General features: G+C 43.0%; 1 protein-coding gene across 4 annotated transcripts in view; it reads right to left on the reverse strand.

Moving 5' to 3' along the window:
• The window catches only part of EFL1 (elongation factor like GTPase 1), a 342,928-nt gene that overhangs the window by 55,761 nt on the left and 267,221 nt on the right, over positions 1–19,946 (reverse strand). For all 4 annotated transcript variants that reach the window (XM_056572137.1, XM_056572135.1, XM_056572138.1 and 1 more), the window contains one exon: positions 7,860–8,007. In XM_056572137.1, the coding sequence (XP_056428112.1) occupies positions 7,860–8,007 (148 nt within the window). The remainder of the gene's footprint in view (positions 1–7,859; positions 8,008–19,946) is intronic.

Here is a 19,946-nt window from a genome sequence, read left to right on the forward strand (position 1 = left end):
TTTTTCGCCCTATAGGACGCACCGGCATATAAAACGCACCCAATTTTAAAGGTGCAAAATCTAGAAAAAAAAGCTTCTGAACCCTACAGTGATCTTCAACCTGCGGACCTCCAGATGTTGCAAAACTACAACTCCCAGCATGCCCGGACAGCCGTTGGCTGTCCGGGCATGCTGGGAGTTGTAGTTTTGCAACATCTGGAGGTCCGCAGGTTGAAGACCACTGGATAGGAGGTAATACTCACGTGTCCCTGCTGCTCCGGACCAGTCACCGCTTCCCTGGATGTCGCTCCATCGCTGTCGTCGCGTCCCCGTGGTATCCCCGACGCTCCAGACGTCTCCTTCCCCGGGATCCACGCTCTCCGTCGCCGCCATCACGTCGCTACGCACGCCGCTCCTATTGGATGGCGGGACGGCGTGCGCGACGACGTGAAGACGTCGAAGGAGAGCGCAGGCCATGCAAAGGATCCTGGCACGGAGCAGACACCGAGTAGGCAGGTAAGGTCCCTCCCGGTGTCCTGTAAGCTGTTCCGGACGCCGCGATTTCACCGCGGCGGTCCCGAACAGCCCGACTGAGCAGTCGGGTTAGTGTCACTTTCCCTTCAGACGCGGCGGTCAGCTTTGATTGCCGCATCTGAGGCATCACCGTGATCGGTGATGTCCTGTATTAGCCGCGAGTCCCGGCTGTTGATGGCAACAGGGACCGCCGCCATAGGTGTGTGTATTCGACGCACTTTTTTATAAGACGCACTTTTTGGTTGGTGCGTCTTATAAGGCAAAAAATACGGTAACTTACGGTACTTCAGAGGGTAAAGTGGGTAAATTGTACAACTAATCGGCAGCATATCCTCTACATTCGTTCATACACTGCAGCTCAAATCCCACACAGATTTTGAGTAAATTTGTGATTGGCTAAAATCTTAAGTACTTTGTTGCTCCTGTAACATGCTGCGGAATTCCACCTGGACAAGCCACAGTTTATTTGCCTAGTGTGAATAGGTCTTTAAGCTTTGAAAATTCTCTTTACAATATTTTCACTGCATCACTGATACATTATTCCGACTGAGAACATTTCCACGCTATGGATATTTTTACACAGTGGTACTCTGGGTAATCTGCAAACAAACTTGTATATATTAGCGTGCACAATTCTACATACAGGGCATATACTGCCGACTTCAATTTCCTAAGCATTGCCAAAAATACACCTTCACTGCCGAGGACAAGGTGTTTTTTCAAAACGGCAACAAACCTGCTAGGTGTAAATACGGCCTTAACATCCTTCATCTGAAAATACCAACTTGAAACAACAAAAGGCAATAAAAGCATAAAGTATTACTAGATGACATTAGCGCAAAACGTATTGCGTTCTCTATCCTAACACAAGTAAAGGCCTTCTGACGTAAATAGTCAATTGAGAGACTGACTATAAGTAGTTCACTACTTGTCAGGAAGAATGAAAACTGTGTTATGCGAATAGCGGTAAAAAAATAAAAAAGACTGCATGCTCGGATAATAGACTGGTAATGAAATGCCTGGAATGGGAAGCACAATGCAGCTGTTACTTAACAGATGAACAGTTAATGTGATTTCGATGTGGAGGAAAGAAAAGATTATAGGATGCAAAATGATGTCTAAGTATAGAAGGCAGGCTGCAGAAGAGAATGAAGACGTGTAGGGAAGGTGGAAAGGAACAGATCGCCCTCATAGCATGTTGTAGCTTAATGTCTCCAGTAGACTTGAGAGCATTACAGTATTCCCTCAAGTTACAATATTGTACAATAATGATGAAACCATTGTATGTTGAGACCAGAACTCTATGGAAACCTGGTAATTGGTTCTGAAGCCACCAAAATGTCATCCAAAAATAGGAAAAAGTAAGGATTAAGTAGATAACTAATGCAGATAAAGCAAATCCTTACATATAAAAGTAATAAAGATCTGCTGGGAGCTGTAAATCACTGTCTATGTCAGTGTTTTCCAACCAGGGTGCCCCCAGCTGTTGCAAAACTACAACTCCCAGCATGCCCGGACAGCCTTCGGCTGTCCGGGCATGCTGGGAGTTGTAGTTTTGCAACAGCTGGAGGCACCCACTTTGGGAAACACTGGTCTATGTAGAGGACAGAAGCTTCTCCAGGGTCCCGTACATAACACGCAATGTCCTAAAAAAAAGGAAAATGGAGCCGCCCTCACCTGATGTCCAAAGGAGCAGCTAACCCTGGCAGAGGTAAAGAGTACAGAACATGTAATACCTCCCTGTACGGTAGGGGGCGCTACCAGACACCAGTCAGTGCATATGCTTCAGTAATACAGGTAAAGAGTACAGAACATGTAATACCTCCCTGTACTGTAGTGGGTGCTACCAGACACCAGTCAGTGCATACACTTCAGGAATACAGGGGTTTTACCAGTGAAATATCCATTCTGATTGGTCGGTTCTTCCAGCCATTGACACGTTTCGCAGATTCCATAGCATTGTATGTTGAGTCTGGTTTCAAGGTACAATGGTCCAGAAAAGACCATTGTATGTTGAAACTATTGTATGTTGAGGCCATTGTAAGTTGAGGGATCACTGTATTATTTATGAGAAGTGACTGCCGAATATATATTAGAAAGCCATTACATCATTAATGTATGGCTGCAAGCATGTGTGCACATGCCTTCCCTCCTGAAGACTAGAGCTACCGGGGAGCAAAGGAAGGGGGACATGACAGTAGCATGCACACATTAACATCTGTGTAACTGCAACAAGAACATACTTATGGAAGGATATCCATCTTTCCCCGGGCATAACACATTTATTTATATTATACAACATAGCCTTCATAAGAATCCATTACATCTAGGAGAAGAACTGCTTCTTCTACTCAGGCCCCGTTCACACTAAAGAGATTTTGGGTGCAATTGAAATGGGAAAAAGCTTATGTTCATGGAAGTTTGCACCGATTTAGGATCATTTCCGTCTCATACAGAAGATCACAGATCCCCTTAGGAAGTGCAGCAAGGAAATTCCTCACTGTCAGAGGAGTTTGGTGGCATACTGTTAGGAAATGCCACTAGAGATGAGCGAACTTACAGTAAATTCGATTCGTCACGAACTTCTCGGCTCGGCAGTTGATGACTTTTCCTGCATAAATTAGTTCAGCTTTCAGGTGCTCCGATGGGCTGGAAAAGGTGGACACAGTCCTAGGAGACTCTTTCCTAGGAATGTATCCACCTTTTCCAGCCCCCTGGAGCACCTGAAGGCTGAACTAATTTACGCAGGATAAGTCATCAACTGCCGAGCCGAGAAGTTTGTGATGAATCAAATTTACTGTAAGTCATCTCTAAATGCCACCAATGTTTGATAGCAACTAGTCATAGATTCCCTGTGGATCTGCCATGGATTCACATCAAAAGCTGCCTTAAAAAGAGCTGGGTATTTCAATGAGGATTACGGTCATAGTGATCGGCGACAATAACTACACATTTAATGGGGTTGTCCAAGAGTAGTAAAATGACATGTTTTTTCTTTTCTATGTTTGTTCACAGGTCTTGTTTGGTATAGCATCTCAGCTCCATTTAAAGGGAACCTGTCCCTAGTTTTATAATGTCCACAAATAGGCAGCATGAAAGTCTGACAGGCTATGACATACGAATTACACTGAATTACTGTGCCAAATCAGAGAATTCATAGTAATAACTTCATCTGGAAACAGGGCTCTGAGTGATCTGGGTGATCCCAGCACCTTCTCCCTGCCCAGCCAGCCCTGATTGATAGATCTCCCTATGCACAAATAAAGTGACATTTACCAGGGACCGTACCGTTTATGGCCAAAGTTATAACTGTGACTTCTCTGAAACAGCACAGCCATTGAGAGTAATTCACATATCGCTGTGATATGAGAGTCTATCAGTTCTTTTATGATGCCTGTGGTTCAGGCAACAAACTATTGACAGGTTCCCTTTAAGTGCATAGAGCAGAGTTGCTATACAAGGCATAGCTTATGGTTACAAATGGAACAGTTTCTAGAAAAATAATTTTTATAGCCTTTTCCTCTTTATTAAACATTTAATTAGTGTGTGCTTAATAATTGTAACAAATTTATATCTAGTTCTAAAGATTGAAAAAAAAAAAAACTAATTAATTCAATGTATCACAGAAGCGAGAGAAAAGTCCAATACTATTACAAACTGTTTTATATACTGATAGACATATTAAGCTCAGCTGGCCAGAATACTGGGCAACAAAATCATATTGGCAGGAAAACCAAATGACAAACTGGCCTATACAAATGACCAAGGTTTCAGATAGGATAATACAGGCACTTCCAGTGTATGTGCTGAGGAGGACTTTCTGCCATCCTACGTCTTATAACAAGTTACAGTCAGACATATGGTGATCTGGTACTTGGAATAGGGAGCTGAATGCCGGCTGTTCTGTCACAAGGGACAATCATTACTCAGACTCATAATAGGTTTCTACGTGTGATCCAGCTACAATACGCAAAGATGAATCTGCTCTGCCACGAGTTGGCAAATTAATATTGTTACACGGTTTTATTGTGCTAATGTCCGCACTAAATATACAGACATATGTCAAATGTGCAATCTGCAACATCTGTTCTATTTATGATCTCTTGAGTTTTACTCTGCTGTTGGGAAGTAAAGAACTGTCTAAAGTCAACCTAATACTTATCATTGCACTGATTAAAAAAAAAAAACAATTATGTATATTTCATTTAATTGGACTCTGTGTAAAGTTAAAATTACATATAGCATTTCTGTTAGGGCAACGCTCCACTGTGTTATACCTTGTGCAAAAGTGACATGTGGAATCATCTCTTATGTTTTTGAAAATTAGTTTCATGATCCATCCCTCAGGCACCGCACTGTGTGTAATTTATGAAAACTTCACAAGTCACACACACGTCAAAAGTTTTGATCAGTCCCACTGATCGCTAGATATAGCCTGGTAAAGCACACAGCTTGATACTTAGTCCATCTGATTGCAGGTGTGGGGCTTCATTGACTCATAAAGACTCAGACGAACTAAGTAACGAGCTGTGGAGTAAAGCGCACTGCTGTGTGCTTCACCCAGCTAAATTTAGAGACTGGTGGGGGTGTCAGCACTGAAACCTGGACCGATCAAAACATGTGATATGTAAAAGTTATTATCAATGACAGTTGCAAGAATTCAGCAGTTTTGGAAGGGAGAAGCTGCACTAATGTAATGGCTGCGGGAGATATGCAACGTTACTTGGGGGTCATTCTGCAATGCATGGTTAGGCTGGGGTGGGAATAGCTTTTTTAGAGCATCCAGATATTGATTATGAGTGGTTTAAGAAACTTGCTCACCCACACTGGTTGTGTATAAAACACAACAACCAAACTGGCATGTATCAGATATCTCATGTTAACTGGGGGATGCCTAGAGCATCTCTCTGCCTTTTAAGAGTACACATTTCATTGAAGTAAAAGGTAGACACAATGCTAATAAAAGGATACATCAGCCTCACACATGGAAATGTACCTCTTCATTGGATCTTGTATATAGTAAAGAGGTTAACTCTTTTGCTATCATTAATAAACAGTTATTGAAGTTCCACCATGGACTGTGCCGACCTCCACAAGTGTATAAGGTTGAAAAAATACCTGCGTCCATCAAGTTCAACCTATAAACCTACTGTGGTGATCCAGAGAAAGGCAAAAGCCAAATGCTCCATAAAAGGAAAAAATCCCTCCCAACTCCAATATGGCAATCTAGTATCCATTAATTATAAAATTATATTTTCCAGAAAAACATCCAGGTCCCTTTGACCTTGTTTACTGAGACAGTAATCACAACATCATGTGGCAGAGAGTTCCATAGTCTGACTACTCTTACAGTAAAGAATCTCTGTCTGTGATGATGGTGAAACCTTCTTTCCTCTAGAGGATTCCCCCATGTCATGGTCACCGGCCTAGGTATAAAAAGGTCACTCAGAAAGATATATATATATATATATATATATATATATATATATATATATATCTATCTCATTTGTACATTGTGATGAGATCGCCCCATACATGTTTTTTCTCCAAATGAAATAACCCCAAGCTTGATAACCTGTCTTTGTACTGTAATCCGCTCATTCCATTAATAATTATCTTTTTCGTCCTCCTAGAAACATAGAATGTGTCGGCAGATATGAGCCATTTGGCCCATCTAGTCTGTCTAATATTCTGAATACTTATTCTGAATACTGCAACCTTTCCAGTCCATGTCCTTCTTTTATACAGAGGCCCAAATTTGGACACAATACTCCATATGTGGTCTGACTAATGATTTATATAGAGGCAAAACTATGTCCCTGTCAAGAGGCTCTATTCCTCTCTTGATACATTCCATGATCCCATCCTAAAAAATCTTAATCCTTCCAATAGTTATTAGCTTCTGAAGTTTTCTGTCTAACTGCTCAATGATGATGTCACGTCCCGGGAGCTGTGCATGATGGGAGAATATCCCCATAGGAGCTGGACAGCTCCCAGGACGTGAGTCATCAGAGAGCAGTTAGACAGAAAACAACTACTCAACTTCAGAAGCTAATAACTATTGGAAGGATTAAGATTTTTTTATAGAAGTAATTTACAAATCTGTTTAACATTCCGGAGCCAGTTGATATATAAAAAAAAGTTTTGGCCTGGAATACCCCTTTAAGCTTACTGTCCACCAGTACCCCCCAGTCCTTTTCAGTAGAAGATTTACCTAATGTTTTATGATTTGGCACATAATTGTACCTTTTGGGGGAGATTTAATAAAACCTGTCCAGAGGAAAAGTTGCTGAGTTGCCATAGCAACCAATCAGATCACTACTTTAATTTTTCGAAAAGGCCTCTGGAAAAATGAAAGAAGCGATCTGATTGGTTTCCATGGGCAACTCAGAAACTTCTCCTCTGGACAGGTTTTGATAAATCTCCCCTTTTGTTTTTATGACCCAGGTGCATACCCTTACATTTATCCACATTAAATGTAATTTGCCATGTCTGTGTCCAAACCTCCAGCTTCCCCGGATCCCTCTGTAATATTATGTTATCATCCTTATGATCACCTTACCCAATATAGTGTCATCTTCAAATATAGAAATTCTGTTCTGTAATCCCGCTACAAGGTCATTAATAAATATATTGAAAAGAAGTGGACCCAGTACTGACCCCTGTGGTACCCCACATGTAACTGTCCCCCAACCAGAGTAAGTTACATTTACTGTATCACTGGACCAGCTGCTAACCTATTTACATATATACTTCCCCAGTCCCAGCATACTCATTTTATGTATTACTCTTTTGTGTGGAACAGTATCAATTGCCTTAAAAAAAAGTCCAAATATAAAACATCCACAACTTCACCCTGGTCCAATCTATCACTGACCTCCTTATATAAACTGAACAGATTAGTCTGATAGGACCGATCCTGCTTAAACCCATGTTGGTGCTGTGTTATAAAATTATTTTTATTAAGATACTCCAGAATAGCTACTCTCAAGAAACCCTAAATACGCATATAAATAAATATACACTTTCATTACAGCTACATTGCTTTTTAATTGAAACTCCCATAGTGCACAGAGCATAAAGCTATAAATGAAGCAATCACGTTTAGTGACAAGTAATGAGAGGTAGTCTGCCAAAAAGTGATCAGGATGGATGCAAGGCCAGAGAGGACGCAGCCCTCGCCAGCAGCAGATCATTTTAGAACCATTAATAGATGTACTTAGGGTCCAGAGGATGGGGACATTTTTTTGGATGAGAACCTCTAGCAAAGTAAAGAGACATAAATCAGTGTGCAGACAAGGCCGCCTACAGTATGTTTACAGGAAAATCTATATTGTTTTTCCGACCTTTCTCTTAAGTCATCCAGGCAGCGCTGTAAATGAACTTCTCCTGCTGTAATAAGGACGTGTTCTCCTGTTTCCTGAATCAACACTTCAACGCAGGGATCTGCCTGATTTAGGAGCTTCATTCCTTTCACCAGTTGTGGCATTTCACCTGCAAAAAGAAATATACAAGCATGTATATTAGGATTTGTAATCTGAATATGCATGAGAAAAACTGGAAGGTTTACAGTGCAGTGACCTCTCCAAAAAAAACACTGCCCAGCCTAAGTCTATATAAACGCTGACTGAGTTATTTTCTATCATGTTCGGCACTCGTACGTATAACTGCATTCTGAATTCTGCTGGCTGGTGTAGCTCCAGCCTGCTGTCAGACAGATGACCCAAGAGCTGAGCTCTTACTGTGCGACTGCCATCTGAGCTCCCACAACGCACTCTGTTAATAAGCAGTCTTGTGACTTTCGATTTAGACATGAATAAAAGAATAAAACATCACATAATTCAAATTGAGAACAAGATAGCTAAAGAAAACTATTTACAACATGTCTCAACATTTTATGTGAAGTTTTATTCTGTAATGCATTTTCCATTAAGATTGCATGACCTATCCCACAAGTGCACATGCAGCAGATAGCATAAAGTCAGGGTTCTATCTTCGCTTATCTTTTAAAGAGCATTCGAAAAATGAGATCTACAATGTAAAGGGGTGACTTTTTATTTGGGCTATTTAAAAAAAAAAAAAAAAATCCCCACCCTTTAAAAAGTAAAAGTGGTTAATGACCGTTTCTGATCTTTTACTGTCATGGTGGGGATCCAGCTGCTAGGATCCTATCACTCATTCTGGTGGCTGTCACAAAGAGGAGTCTGGATTGAGCTGTGGTCTAACATACACACTGCCACATTATTCAAGTCTACGCCACTGACAGAAACAGCCAAGCACAGCTCTCACCTGTATGAGAGTAGAAAGAGAAAGAACAGGGGACAGCGCCTTTTGTATTATCCCAGCGTTCAGAGACCCTGCTCAGGGGTCATCCCTACTGATGGGGTATTAAATGATGTTGAAAAGCTGCTCAACCCAGGCGTCACAGGAGAGGGGCAACGCTTTCTAGAACGTAGTATGGAGGCGAATAAAAAAGACATTTCTGATGTTAGGTGCCGATTATCCCAATGAAAATGGATTACAAGTCAGGAGTAATGTTAAAATCCAAAGTGGACTCGTTTATTTGCAATACAATAAAATACAATGACACATTTCGGGGTGCACTCACTCCTTCCTCAGATTGGTATGAGGAAGTACTGATACCAGTCTGAGGAAGGGGTGAGTGCACCTCAAAACGCATCATTGGTTCTTTTATTATTTTATTGTACTGCAAATAAATAAGTCCTATTTGGATTTGAGCATTTTTCCTGACTTGGAATCCATTTTCATTGGGATAATAAGCGGCTCACATCAGAAGGGTCTTTTTTTCTTTGCCTCCATACTACGTTCTAGAGGACAGGTTGCCCCTCTCCAGCTTTTCCACATCATTTGATACTCCATCAATAGGGGTGACCCCTTAGCAAGGTCTCTGAAGGCCGGGATAATACACGAGGGCTGTCCTCCGATCGATCTTTTTCCATTTCACTCGGATGAACTGGCTAACCCTGGGCTTTTGACATGCTGGGGAACACCCCCTGGGCACTTGGACCTCATATACATATTAAGAAAGAAGCAATAAAGAGGACTATTGAGATAAGAAAAAAAAAAGTTATGAACAGTCATGATGACTAATCGATTCTAGCCATAGGCTTATATACACCCGTTTTCCCTTTAGACAGGTATGCTTTAAAGGTGTTCTTTTTAATCCCATAAAGAGAAATCATATCGTTAGAATATGTCAACACTTTATGATCAATGAGGGTCTGATCCCTGGGACCCCCAATGATCATAGGAATAAAGATGATGCATCTCTGGTGTAGTGCTGCATCGCTTTCACTTTTTTTCCTCTGTACAGCAACCCCCAGGGAACAGAAGCATGTCTCATGCTAAATGTGAAAGGGGACCAGATGCAATTCTCTGCAAAAGCCATGGACCTCAAAGTGCTGCTATGCAGGAGCATATGTAGCACTGTATAACTTCCTATGTCTTCTTCATTCTTCTTTTTTTTGCATTAATACATGGCCAAAGCAGAACTGGGACAATGCCCAGTCAAAAAAAGCAATGACATGAAACCATTACATAGGCATGAAAATTTTATATATAGTACAGAACAGGTAACCAAACACCCAAAAACCCCATCAGGTGATTTAACCCTCCAAGTAAGGATAGATGCTTCAGGCCCAATAACAGATCACAAAGAAAGAAAAGGAAGCACAAAAACACATGGTCAAGGCTGTCCCTAAAGACAGATAAGAAAAAATCAGTCAGTCCCAAATTCCAGAACTCCCTCTCTTCAACTGTAAACCCTAACTGAATTAGAAGTCTACCCAGTAAGCCAACAATTGCCTGTGTGAGATACCAAGTTATATACTTAAAAATAATCATTTCCGCTAAGATCTCGTCATCACTAAAGAAATATGACAAGAAAAGTCCTCAATTTCATGAAGAAGCCCTTAGCAGATTTCTCTCTGGTGCGGCCCAACTCCGTCAAATCCAAAAACATATAATAAAAAAACTAAAAATTAAGGAGTGCTGTTGACCAGTATAACCAGAAAATATAAGTGTGGGCAGTGATGATTTGGACTCACCCGATGCAGGTGGTGACCTCCGCTAAGCAGAATTCACCACAAACACCACTGAAGCCATATCAACATCAATTATTTAAACCTTCCTCCACCATAAAAGGTATCCATATAGGTCAATAGATGGGCACAGGTATTCACATCCAGATATACACCAGGTAGTTCCGTATAGAACAATAGTAAGAAATAGAAGAAATAGAAAACATATATATCTGTGCTCAGAGGAATGGTTGCGCGATAGGAAGTGATAAGAATCATTGCTCTGAGATCAGATATATAGGTTTTCTTTTCCTTTCTAAGTTTGAAATCCAAAAACATATATTGCTTAACATGTGTCAGGACCTCCCCAACCGTCGGCATAGCCGAAACCAGCCAATGGGATAAAAGACTAAGCTTCGCGACCAGTATAAAGACATGAAGCAAGAGTCATTAGCACCCCTTGAGGGGCGACATGGAGAAGAATTAGTTTGAGTTCTAAGGAGAGAGAAACCTGAAGCATTCGTTCCAGGTAGGAAAACAACCCAGTCCAGAAAGTCCAAGCATGGGGACAGGTCAGCAAACCATGCATTAGGTCAGTTCTAAATTCCCCACAATTCGGGCAATGGTCAATCCTGTCGGGGTGGTCCGGAATACGCGGGAGATTGAACCCGTAAGTAGCATGGTGCATAATTAAAAATTGCGTTTCTCGCCAGGATTCACTTATCACTGCCTTGCTCACCTTGCTCCACCCCTCCAGAATTTGTTGGGTCATAGATTCGGACTCCAGCTTTGTCTCCCAGTAGCAGAACAAGGAGGGTTGCAAAGCATAGCTCCCCTTTCTCTGCACATGACAATAAAGAATAGCCAGAGAGTGATAAGCAGACCCTGAGGAGATAAGGGCATCAAAAGAGGTTTGAGCATGTTCCCTAGCTAAATCTGATAAGTGGGAGGAAAGAAATGCTTTTACCTGACAGTAGGGCAAAAAACGCCCAGCTGAAAGACCGTATAAGGTCTGCATTTCTGTCAACGTGAGGAAGCACGGTTCAGTTTGGTGCAATAATTGACTGACAGTGAGAATACCTACCTCCCTCCACCACTGGTACATGCCATTATCCTGTCCCTGGGGAAACTCTGGGTGACCCCAAAGGGACATGTGTTTACTCAGCGCAAACAGGAGCCGCATAGCCTCTCGGCAGGCCTTCCAAGCTGCAAACATAGTTAGTTTAATTTGCAGTGTTGTCACATAAAGAGTTCAAGTGTCAGAGCATAGCCGGACTGTGTCATTTTCTCTGTATGAGTGAATTTGAATTTGGTTTGTAAAAGGGCGGAGAGAGCCCAGGGTCCCAGCAGTGCCGCCTCTAGGGCCGTGTTAGAGTAGAGAGCACTATTGTGTAGCCAGTCGATACTATGGCGATATTGGCAGGCTAAGCTGTAATGTCTCACATCAGAAAAATTAATTCCCCCCTTAACTCTGGGCAACATTACTTTACGTAAAGCAATCCTGGGTCTTTTATTAGCCCAGATAAACTTAGTAAAAGAGGAGTTCAGCAATGTCACATCACAATGGTGTAAAAGAACCGGGATTGTTTGAAGCAGGTAAAGTAGCTTGGAAAAACTTAGCATTTTTACCAAGTGGCAGCAGACCAGCAGAGGTAGAGGCAAGCATTCCCACTTACGTAATTCCACAACTATTTTAGTAATCAAAGGTGGGAAATTTAAATTAAATAAAGAGGAAGGGGAACGCCCCACCAAAACACCCAGATATTTCACAGAAGTAGTGATCAATTTAATAGGCAAGGGCAAGTCAGCAGGGGGGGGGGGGGGGGTAAAGTGGGACACCGGTGGAGATTGATCCAAGAGAACACTCTTGGAAACATTGACCAGGTAACCGGGTTCCGATGTACATCACGCACCGGGTCCTCTAAGAACAGCAATAAATCATCAGCAAACAGGACATGGGATACAGTCATATGTCCTACCCGAATTCCCCTTATTGCACAATCTGTCACCAATATCCGAGAAAGAGGTTCGATGGCCAGATTGAACAACAAGGGGGACAAGGGGGAAAGCGGGCATCCCGTCTGGTTACCTTCTGGGGGGAGAGAGAGGAAGCCGGGAGTAGCATACAGAGAGGACAAATAGTTCAGGAAAGGACCACTAAAAACCCATCTGCGCCAATACCGATCACAACCATCCCCATCTCACATGGTCAAACGCCTTTTCCGCATCAATTGACAATATGGCGGGGGAGGCGTGGAGGGCAGGCCGCAAATGTATCTCGTCTAACACAGCAATGACCTTCCACAAATTTGTAACAGCAGAGCGGCCCTTCACAAAACCCACATGCAAAGGGGATATAAGGCGAGGTGAAACCAGGGCTAGCCGATCTGAAAGGATTTTGGACACAATTTTTAAGGTCCACGTTGATTAGAGAAATCGTATGGTACCCATCAGGAGAAAGCAGGTCCTTCCCGGTTTTGGCAGAACTTTTATATATGCAGTATTCATATTCTCCAGAATAGGATCCCCCTGTAGGAAAGAATTGTACAAAGGCAACGATGCTGAAGACACCTCTCCCCTCACAATCTTATAAAAATCACTTGTAAATCCGTCCGGACCTGGTGCTTTCCCGGCCGCTAGGTCCTTCACCACCCTGTTCCACTCCTCTTCCGTGATCGAAGCATTCAATCCAGAAAGCTCTTCCCCAGCAAGGGATGGAAGACTGACTCGAAACAACCAGTCCTGGGTCGTCCCTGACTGTCTGCCTCCATATATAGATCCTGGAAATAAGTTCGTAGGATATCAGATATGATTTTGGGGTCTCTGTGTGCCACTCCAGTCCTGTCCTTCAGTACATGGATCTGACTATGGGAAGGCACCCTTGGCAAATCGAGCCAACAGGCGTCCTGGTTTATTGCCGTAGCGGAGCAAAGAGGCCTCAAATTGGGTGCGAGTCCACGCTTCTTTAGTCTGGGGCTTAGGAAAGATAGTGAAGGCCGTATAAGCTGATTTAAGGGTGGTACCCAGCTCCAAGAGCTGAGATGCCACCTTTCACTTAAATGAAGAGGCATACGCCATAATCCGTCGCCCCCTTAGGACAGCTTTGGAAGTGTTCTAAAAAAGCTGGGGGGTATTAGTATGAGCAACATTATCGGCTGTGTACTCCATCCACCACCCCTTCAACAGGGATTGAAACTGGTCATCCCTAGCCAGACCGGAAGGAAACCTCCATATAAAGTCTGAGCCCCTCGGAATCAGATCCGTTAAGTGCAACAACAATGGGGCTTGGTCAGAGATGACCATGTATTCTAGACTTATATGCTGGACCCTGGACAGCAGGGCTCTAGGCAAAAAACAGTAATCCAGTCTTGACCATGAATCATGTGCATGGGAATAGTGACTGTATTCCCTTGCCTCACGGTGCAGCATGCGCCAAGCATCTATCAGGTCCGTCTGGACTAGAAGAGCTTCGGAGAGGGCGAGCAATCCGGTTGCTTCATCTGTCTTCAGCAACATCTATAACTGAATTAATGCCACCCACTACCACCCTAGAGTAGACACTACTCAAGCTAAATAGTTCTAATTCCTCCAAAGCTGTTTTCACATGAATAGAACATATGCGACCCTCACTATCATGGTAAGAAGACAGGACCTCCCCCTGAAAAAAAACTGATTATGAGGATAAGAACCCCTGCCCTGTGATCAATGGCTGGGGAGCCCTCAACCCGACCAACCCACCATTTTTGCATCCTAAAAAATTTGTCTGCAGCCAGATCGGTTTCCTGCAGAAGGGTGATATCAACAGATAATCTCTTGAGGTGAAGAAAGACCATGTTACATTTTTGAGGGGATCTCAGTCCCTTAACGTTCCATGACACTATACGCATAAAAGAAAGTCAGCATTAAGGGCCTTCCCAAAGCATTCAGTATAAATGGTAAAAAAACACCTGAAGAAGAGAACAAAATCCTTCCCCCTCCACAGAAACAAAATCCCCCCAAAACCCAAATAAAAGAAAACCCCCGAAAATAGGCTTAGCCAACGAGACTCCCACTGTTTCCATGCAGAAAGAACAACCAGAAAAGCCCCAAGCTACTCCCTCCCTGCAGTAGAGCTAAATAAGGTGGAAGGAACGAATCCAAAGACTCCCCTCTCCCCTACCCAATATCCAGTGATAAATACTAAAGGACCTCCCACAGAAAAGTGATAGGAAATGCTAATAACTGTGACACAGCACCGCCAAGGTCAGATAACAGTATAAGAGCAGGAGAAAAGTGTCACCCAGGGGTGCCCTGTCTCCTTGTCTGGGGAAAAATGCTCCAAGCATCCAAGCAAGACTATCCCACGGACCCCACCCTAGTGACTCGTAGGCAAAACAGGTAACACACCATAGAAATACTAGCATAATAAGACCCCCCCCCCATTAAACTATTGGAGATCAAACCCCTCCAGAAAAGCATAACCTTTTCCCTCACCTCCAACAGCACCATATATCAGACCCATTGCATCCTATAAAATGAGCAAAAGAATCCAAATACAGAATAGATAGTGGCTATGATGAAAACAGGAAATAAATAGTGAAACACAGAAAATGTTTTTTTGTTTCTCCCATATGTGTGCAGAACAGAGTAAAACCAACTAACCCCTCCCTCCCCCCTAAGTATACCCCTCCAAAACAATAACCCCCCTCTCTGAATCTATCCCCCTCCCCCCACCTCCCCAGTACTGTGATAGAAACCATAGGAGAAAGTCAATGGAGCCGGATGAAGTAGGAGAGCTCAGGATACTCGGGTAAGTCTCCGTGCTTCGGAGAACTAACATCGGTGAACAATCAACCCCATGGCAGGGAGAAGGAACTTGCAGCATAATCCATCAGGACAAGTAGGATCAAGTGGCATCCATCAATGAAGCCCGAACTCTCTTGTCCCTTGGAGAAAAACACCAGTCACCGGAAAGTTGCGACTTTCCCAAAGCCCAAAGGGCATCCTTCCTACGCATCCACTTGAATGTCGTCAGGTGCCCTTTGGGCTTTGGGAAGAGTGAGGTGCTGGAACATCTCTGGCAGGAGAAGTTTGACGTCCAGGGCAAGAAATAACTGCGGAGATCGGGAGTAGCATCCTCAGGAGAGCGATATGTCGCCAGCGCCCCATCAGGGAAGAAAACCCACAGGAGGGCAGGATACATCAGGGAAAAAGCTGATACCTCTCCTATGAAGGGCCGTGCATGTTGGAGCAAACAATTTGCGTTTGTGGAGACCTCTGCAGAAAAGACCACCAACAATAAAAGCTTCAGCCCTTCAAACAGAAGATCAAAAATCCACTGGCTGAAAGCACGAAGGACTGTGACTTTAACCGTAAAGTCCAAGTATTTTACGATCACCTGGCGAGGTCGGTTCCTATGAGCCAGGCCAGGGGGGACCCCTCTATCCAGTTCCTGTCGCAGATCAGGCCCCAATCTATGTGCCCTTTCAACTTTGCACGGCCAGGACAAACCCAGAGCCTTTGGCAGGGAGACCTCAGAAATGTAAAGCAGATCCTTGGCCGGTACTGACTCCAGCAGGTCCACCACTCTGATGTTACTGCTGCGGGACCTGTTCTCTAGGTCTTCGACCTTGTCGCTAATCCGCCGGCATCCCTCTTCCAATGTAGAGAAGCGCGTCTCAGACCGACTGACTGTCTCATCCATGGTAACCACCCGGTCCTCTACGGCAGAGAGGAGCACATCGTGCTGAGCTGAGGTTTGTTGCAGCTGGGCCAAGGTGGACTGTATCGTGGCTATAATCGCCTCCTGCATCCTCGGCATGATGGATTTTGCCACTTCCTCAGCCAGGCAAGTGTAATCAAGTCGAGAAGACACGCGGTTGTCTCCCCTATCTACTGACCCGGTGGGGGACCCCCAGTGATCATAAAGTGATAGTATTTTCTAGTGAGATGCTAAGTCATTACAACATGGCAATATACCTTTAACCCCTTAAGGACCAAGCCCATTTTCACCTTAAGGCCCAGAGCGGTTTTTGCACATCTGACCACTGTCACTTAAAGCATTAATAACTCTGGGATTCTTTTACTTTTCATTCTGATTCAGAGATTGTTTTTTCGGGACATATTCTACTTTATGTTAGTGGTAATTTTTCTGTCGATACTTGCATAATTTCTTGGTGGAAAATTCTAAAATTTGATGAAAAAATTGAACATTTTGCAGTTTTCTAACTTTGAAGCTCTCTGCTTGTATGGAAAATAGACATTCCAAATAAATGATATATGGATTCACATACACAACATGTCTACTTTAGGATTGCATCATAAAGTTGACATGTTTATACTTTTGGAAGACATCAGAGGGCTTCAAATTTCAGCAGCAATTTTCCAATTTTTCACAACATTTTCAAAATCGGAATTTTGTCAAGTGTCAAGTGTCCTGCGGGCGCAGTAGAGGGCTCAGAAGGGAAGGAGCAACAATGGGATTTTGGAGAGTGAATTTTTCTGAAATGGTTTTTGGGGGGCATGTCGCATTTAGGAATCCCCTATGGTGCCTGAACAGCAAAATAAAAAAGAAACACATGGCATACTATTTTGGAAACTACACCCCTCAAGGAACGTAACAAGGGGTACAGGGAGCCTTAACACCTCACAGGTGTTTGACGACTTTGCTAAAGTTGGATGTGAAAATGAAACTAAAATGCTGTTGCCGATGGGTAAGTGGAAATTCGGTGCTGTTCCTCCCTTACTGCCCGGACAACAGTGGGTGGGCAGAGTGGGGGAACCAAATGTTAAACCCCCGCCCCCCGATCTGCTATTGGTCATCACTTCTGGAGGACCAATAGCAGGGATAGGAGGGGTGGCACCCCTGCAACCTCACTCCCATCCCTTCAGGGGGATCGTGGGTGTCTTGGACATCCCCGATCTCCCTTATTTTTCAGGTCACCAGGTCATTGGAGACCCGTACAACCCGGTACCTCCACAAAACGCTGGTGTAAATTTACCGGCGATTTGCAGCGATCGCCGACATGGGGGGGGGGTGGTTTGCGATGGGGTCCTTGGGCATTTGCCCGGGGTGCCTGCTGATAGATATCAGCAGTCACCCCCGGTCCCCGCCCGGCACCGAAATTCCCACGGGCGTACAGGTACGCCCTTGGTCCTTAAGTACCAGGGAGTGAAGGCGTATGTGTACGCCCTTGGTCTCTAAGTGGTTAAAAAAAGTCAATTAGGGAAACAAGGTTATAAATAAGCCAATGATAGGGCTAGTCAATACCATTTCAGGCATATCTTTTTATTTATTTTATTTAGTCCCTTTCAGCACAGAGATATAAGCCTTTTTGTTAATATAAAAATGAGACTCAAAAGCCCAGCATGGCAAGAACCCAGGTAAGTCCAGTCCATCATGAGCGCTTTATTTAATGCCTGTGAGTCAAATGGGATAGGCAGATGCAAGCGGGGAGAGGAGCAGTAAAAAAAAAAAAAAAAAAAAAGAAGATGGCTGGACTTACCTGAGCACTTGCTGTTCTAGGGAACACCTGATGGGCTTTTGAGTCTCATTTACATAATAACACAAAGGCTTATATCTCAGCGCTAGAAAATACTATGGAGATAAAAAAAAGGGATGTCCAGAATGAGAAGCCCTATCTGGCCATGTGCTTGTTTACAGCCTTGTTTTCCTGCTGACAGTTATGCTTTAAACAATGAATGTGGAAGGTATGAGAAATAGGTAAGGCTTCAGGGGGCAGAAAATGTATGAACACTTGTCTCTAAACACACTTCATTCTTAAAAGAAATGCTCCCTACACGAGTGTGCAGAGTCTCCCTGTAAGATGCAGTCCTAGTGATCGGCTCTAAAGAACACATTTGTGATAAAGAATATGTTAAAAAATGAAACATAAATTGTGGAACCCCCTTAAATTTCCCCTTGAAAACCCTGAAAATCGTCCGTTAAACAATCTCATTATAGTCTATGGGATTTTTACATTATCCGTTTTAACCCGTCATAGCCCGTTATTAATAACGGACATTATCTTGTGACGGGAGAAAGAGCGGAAGAAATAGTGCATGCACGATTTCTCCTGTTACTTTCTCCTGTCACAAAATAATGTCCCATATAATATAATGGGATTGTTTAACATATAACGAATCGTTAAAAACGGATGAATGTATAGTGTGAAAGCGGCCTAAGAAGGAGTAAATACTGCTGAGGTGTACAATTCTATCCCATTGTATTAAACGTAAGAAGTCGTACACAGCAGGACTTATTTGGTCTAGTTTAGAACTGCTAATATTGTCCTCTGAAGTACAGATACTTCCGTTTTTTATTTACACTAATGTGCGTCCATAATGTCTCACATAAAAGCTGTTATAAATAAATAGCGCACAGAAAGCCAACAAGCAACTGGAAGTGGATCAAGCTGGCGCGGACGTGACTGTGGTGAATAGTACTTAGCAGGTATTAAGTAGCCCTGGTTTATATATTCACCACAGAAGCCAACAGCTTTGTTTTTTGAAGGGGAACTGAAGTCAGAGTGGATTAAGAGAGTCACTTAAGGAAACTGCAAACCTTACGATAAAAACAACGCCGAGGAGAACATAGTGCTGGAACGAGATGGATGGTCAGCATCAAACCCACGCAGAAAATGGATGACTGTTTACAACTGCAGACGGATTACTTTTATATCTCAGCTGATCCGGTTGTAAACAATTTTCAAACAATCACAGATATCATTAAAGAAAATATTTTCCTTTCCGGTGTTTTTATTTAATGTACTTTTCAGGCTATAAGTCCTACTGTTTATCAAGAAAAAAAAAGTCCCTGCATCTTCTAGTCTGGAGTCAAAGGGGCATGAAGCAAGACTCCCCGGATTGCACCCTTAGTGATCGGGCAGCGCTCACATAGAGCGACCATTTAATCGAAGAGAACTGTGAGACTTCAACAAGGGAGCAGTGGCTAATACTGAGCTAAAGGCAAAAGAATCTGGGGAACTGTAAAGAAGAACTGCGCAGCAAGGATATGTTGGCACCCTTAGCTGAAACTGATCGTTGTATATAAAGTTTGCGCAGTCTGGTGCTTCATGGATACTAGCAAAATGAGCACAGTCTTGGGGAGAGGACAGGGCTATAAGGAACAACCAAATATCATTATGAACAGCAACCCTGCTGTTGTTATTACTGCATTGAAATAGCTTACATTAGTGTCCACTTTCTTAGATCACCAGGGAAATATTTATTAATATGAATATTTTAACTATTTTCTCTTGTTTAAACTGAAGATGTGTCCTATAGTCACGTGTTTCATACACCTCCACTGTAATGAACATCTCTAATGTACCATATACCTGCTAAGATGTTACAGTCTATGGATACCTTTAACATGTTTTTTTTTAACAATATTATTAAATGGGCACTGTCACC

Source organism: Hyla sarda, chromosome 4 (assembly GCF_029499605.1).
Source record: "Hyla sarda isolate aHylSar1 chromosome 4, aHylSar1.hap1, whole genome shotgun sequence".
Lineage (NCBI taxonomy): Eukaryota > Metazoa > Chordata > Amphibia > Anura > Hylidae > Hyla > Hyla sarda.